Genomic DNA, 3,996 nt, shown 5'->3' on the forward strand with positions numbered 1-3,996 from the left:
ATGTAGAAGATTTTCCTCGATCCAAACGAGGAAACACATTTTCAAAAAATGAAGCATTTCTTGACTCAAGTATACTGTTTTTGTGTATTTCCGGGTTCTTAGACTCATGTACTAGAAACCGATATGCACTACTATGTTCAGCAAGATTTGAGGATTCACAATCGCTACCATGCTTAGCATATCCTATGAATACACAATCAACAGTTTTTGGTCCTATCTTTTGAACTTTAGGTGGTGGAACCACCACCTTTGCTAAACACCCCCACACTTTCAAGAACTTATACGATGGTTTTCTATTAAACCATAACTCATAAGGTGTAACATCCTTTTTCTTGAAAGGTATCTTGTTCAAAAGATAGTTTGCCGATAAAACTGCATCTCCCCACATATCTTGTCCTAAGCCCGAGCTTATTAACATGGCATTCATCATCTCTTTAAGAGTTCGATTTTCCTTTCAGCAATGCCATTTTGTTGTGGGGTATAAGGAGCTGTTTGCTCATGGATAATACCATTTTGAGCACAAATTTCAGCAAATGGAGAAACATATTCACCTCCTCTATCACTCCTTAATCTTTTAATCTTTTTGTTGAGTTGATTCTCAACTTCATTTTTGTACAAGATAAACTTATCTATTGCTTCATTCTTGCTCTTTAGTAAGTATACATAGCAATATCTTATACAATCATCAATAAATGTAATGAAATATTTGTTACCACCTCGAGTAGGAATCGATCTAAAATCACATACATCGGTATGGATTAAATCAAGTGGCTCGGTGTTTCGTTCAATAGATTTGAAAGATTCCGTGGTTTGTTTAGCTTCAACACAAGTTGGACATTTAGAATTAGAATCAATGTTAAAAGATGGTATACAATTTAACTTAATTAAACGACGCATTGAATTAAAATTCACATGTCCAAGACGATTATGCCAAATATTAGAAGACTCAATCAAATAAGCGGAAGTAGAAGCATTTTCATTCACTTGCTTAATAGGTACAACATTGAGCTTAAACATCCCATTAAGGGCATAACCTTGACCAACATACAAACCACGTTTAGTTAACACAAACTTATCACTTTCAAACACTAAACGAAACCCATTCTTGTTAAGCAACCAACCCGACACAAGACTCTTGCGCAATTCGGGAACATACAACACATTGGTTAACTTGAGTTCTCTCCCCGAAGTCCACTTGAGGATCACATCGCCTTCACCCTTGATATCGGCGGTAGCGGCATTTCCCATATACAACTTTTCTTCACCGAATATTTCTTTCAAATTATGGAACATAGTCTTATCCGGACACACATGACGGGTTGCACCCGTATCAACCCACCATCCTTTGATTCCATCGGTGGTAAGATTGACCTCTTCCAACTTAGTCGTGAGGTCAGAAATCATAACAACAAGAGCCATGTTATCTTCGATCATATTTGCCCTTTCCTTCCTTGGATTCTTGCATTGATCAGCTCGGTGACCAGATTCACCACAATTGTAACACTTCCCTTTGAACAAACTAACCTTCTTCTTTACACCACCATTCTTTGGACTCAAATCCATCCTTTTTCCTTTGTTCTTCTTAATAGGACCTTTCCCTTTACCCTTGAAATTACCTTTTCCTTTGGAACTTTGTCCATGTTCAACAAAGTTGGCCTTAGCAAGACCTTCAATATGACCACCATTTTGAGCACCTCTATTGTCTTCCTCAATTCGAAGACGAACAACAAGATCTTCAACAGTCATTTGCTTTCTCTTATGCTTAAGGTAATTTTTAAAATCCAACCAACTTGGGGGCAACTTTTCAATCATGGAAGCAACTTGAAATGTTTCACCAAGAACCATTCCTTCTGATAAGATTTCACTGATTATGATTTGCAATTCTTCAACCTGTGCCATAACAGTTTTAGAGTCAACCATTTTAAACTCTAAAAACCTTGCAACAATGAACTTTTTAGTTCCGGCATCTTCGGAACTACAATTAAATTACAAGTAAATTAAGTACTACTTAACAATACAAGAATACAAATAAAAAACATAACAGAAATAGAAAGAAAGGCAAAAAACGGGCTGAGGAAATGGTTAAACCAAGGTCCCTTAAAACTGATTTCGGGCCACCCAAGTGAACCGACAGTTTCCCAGGGTACAACAGCCAAAGCAGATTGTACTGCCGGAGTTAACCACAACCCGGAATTATACCTTCAAGAACAAAACGAAATGAAGAAAATGAAAGAAAATCTGGGTGATGATCCAGTTTGAGAGAGTGTTTTTGCAGTTTTCTGTACTACCAAAACACCACTAAGTATAGTTTATATACATATAAACTGGTTAGTGGATGTTTTAGTGGGACACATGTTGGTTTGCATGATTGAACAACATGTGTTACACTTAAGGCTAAGTCAAGTGTCCTGCCAGGTGCAAGGCCTGGAATTAGACCACCCACTGAGCCATATACAACTACCCACTGAGCCATAATCAAGCCATGTAAGCCATAACCGAGCCATACTGAACTAGCCAAAAATAAAGACGGCTCAATAGCGAGCTAAGTGCAAAGTGCGCCACTAAAACGCCACATTACGCCTCATCGCCCCCGGTCCCGGTCTCGGGCACGGGCACGGGCGCGTCGGGTGCTTCGCACCCTCCTAGCTCACTTGGGGTGTAACCCCTTATAAGGAATTATAATTCCTCCAACACTCCTCCTTATAAACATACTTAATGCTTATTCTTCTACCAATGTGGGACACACTCACATTAGTTAATTATTCTTTCAACTCCTTTTTAACATATCTATTAACTTGGATATTCTATGTTATTACATAAAATTTCCAACAGTTGCTACATCATATATTAAGCATAGTTTTTTGGGCTGCCGCCGTTACTATACCGTCATCGCTATCACTATTGTCGTTGCATCATGCGGGCATACATCTAGTGTTATGTAATTGGGGATTAGAAAAAGTGGGTACAATTGTAAATTAAATAATGTTGTTTATATTTTTAATTGTTTTATTTTGTCTCTCTACCCAGACTGTTTACGTATCACCTTCTCTATACTCCGTATATAGGGATCGAGTGTTGTTATTGTTGTTAATTGTTTTATTTTGATTAAATTTAATCATTTGGATGTTTTTGATATATTTTTAGTTTAATAATAATAGTATTTTTGATATTTAAATACTTGGTTGGAGATACTTTGAAGTTCACTAATGGCCCTTCTTAATATATAAATACACATACCATTAAATTAAAAGAAGTAAACTTAAGATTCAAATAATTAAGAAGCCGGCCGGCCGACTCATCAGCTCCTTATTTGAAGTGGCAACATTATTATCCAAGCAATCGCTCACCACCAATCGATCTGTCAATTTGATCGATCATTCATCGGTCATTATTACCAAATGATGCTTCTATGACCCTATTCTTGAGATCTTCAATCAGAAGCTACCCCCCCGGCCTCCTACCTGCTACCCCCCCCCCCCCCCCCCCCCCCCTCACTCATCACCCGTACACTACTAGTTATTCTCACTCTATTAATAATCTCCCATTCACACACACTTTCTCACTCTGTAATATATATCATATCCCTTACTTAAAAGTAAGTAAGTAATGGCAGCAAGAGCTTCATTTTCTAGTGATTCAAGCAGGATAGTAAATAACATGATGCCGGGGGCGGCATCATTGTCAAACAATTCTATACTACTGCTTAAGGATCACCTACTCGATGATCTTAGCTCCTGTTCGTCTAATGGCTTTCGGTCCTATCCTCGGAGACAACATCAATGCTGCACCAAGGTCCGATACCTTATCCAACTTGATCTTATCAAAAATAATAATAATAAACACATTCAGCTTCCACCACCAACACAAAATAATAAGCACTTGTTCTTCTTCAAAAACAAATATTCAAAATCCAAAAAACTACTCATCAACATTTCGTCTTCATCTTCGGTGCTTCACAAGGCTTCCAATGCCGTGGTTAATGCGTTTAAGAAGCTT

The 3,996-nt window shown here is 37.8% G+C and overlaps 1 protein-coding gene across 1 annotated transcript in view; it reads left to right on the forward strand.

Moving 5' to 3' along the window:
- Window positions 1-3,606: 3,606 nt before the first annotated feature.
- LOC122611043 overlaps window positions 3,607-3,996 on the forward strand; it is a 4,618-nt gene continuing 4,228 nt past the window's right edge. The window contains exon 1 of the mRNA XM_043783995.1: window positions 3,607-3,996. This exon is cut by the window's right edge and continues 423 nt beyond it. Coding sequence (XP_043639930.1) covers window positions 3,607-3,996 — 390 coding nt within the window.

The sequence above is a fragment of the Erigeron canadensis genome, chromosome 8 (assembly GCF_010389155.1).
Source record: "Erigeron canadensis isolate Cc75 chromosome 8, C_canadensis_v1, whole genome shotgun sequence".
NCBI lineage: Eukaryota > Viridiplantae > Streptophyta > Magnoliopsida > Asterales > Asteraceae > Erigeron > Erigeron canadensis.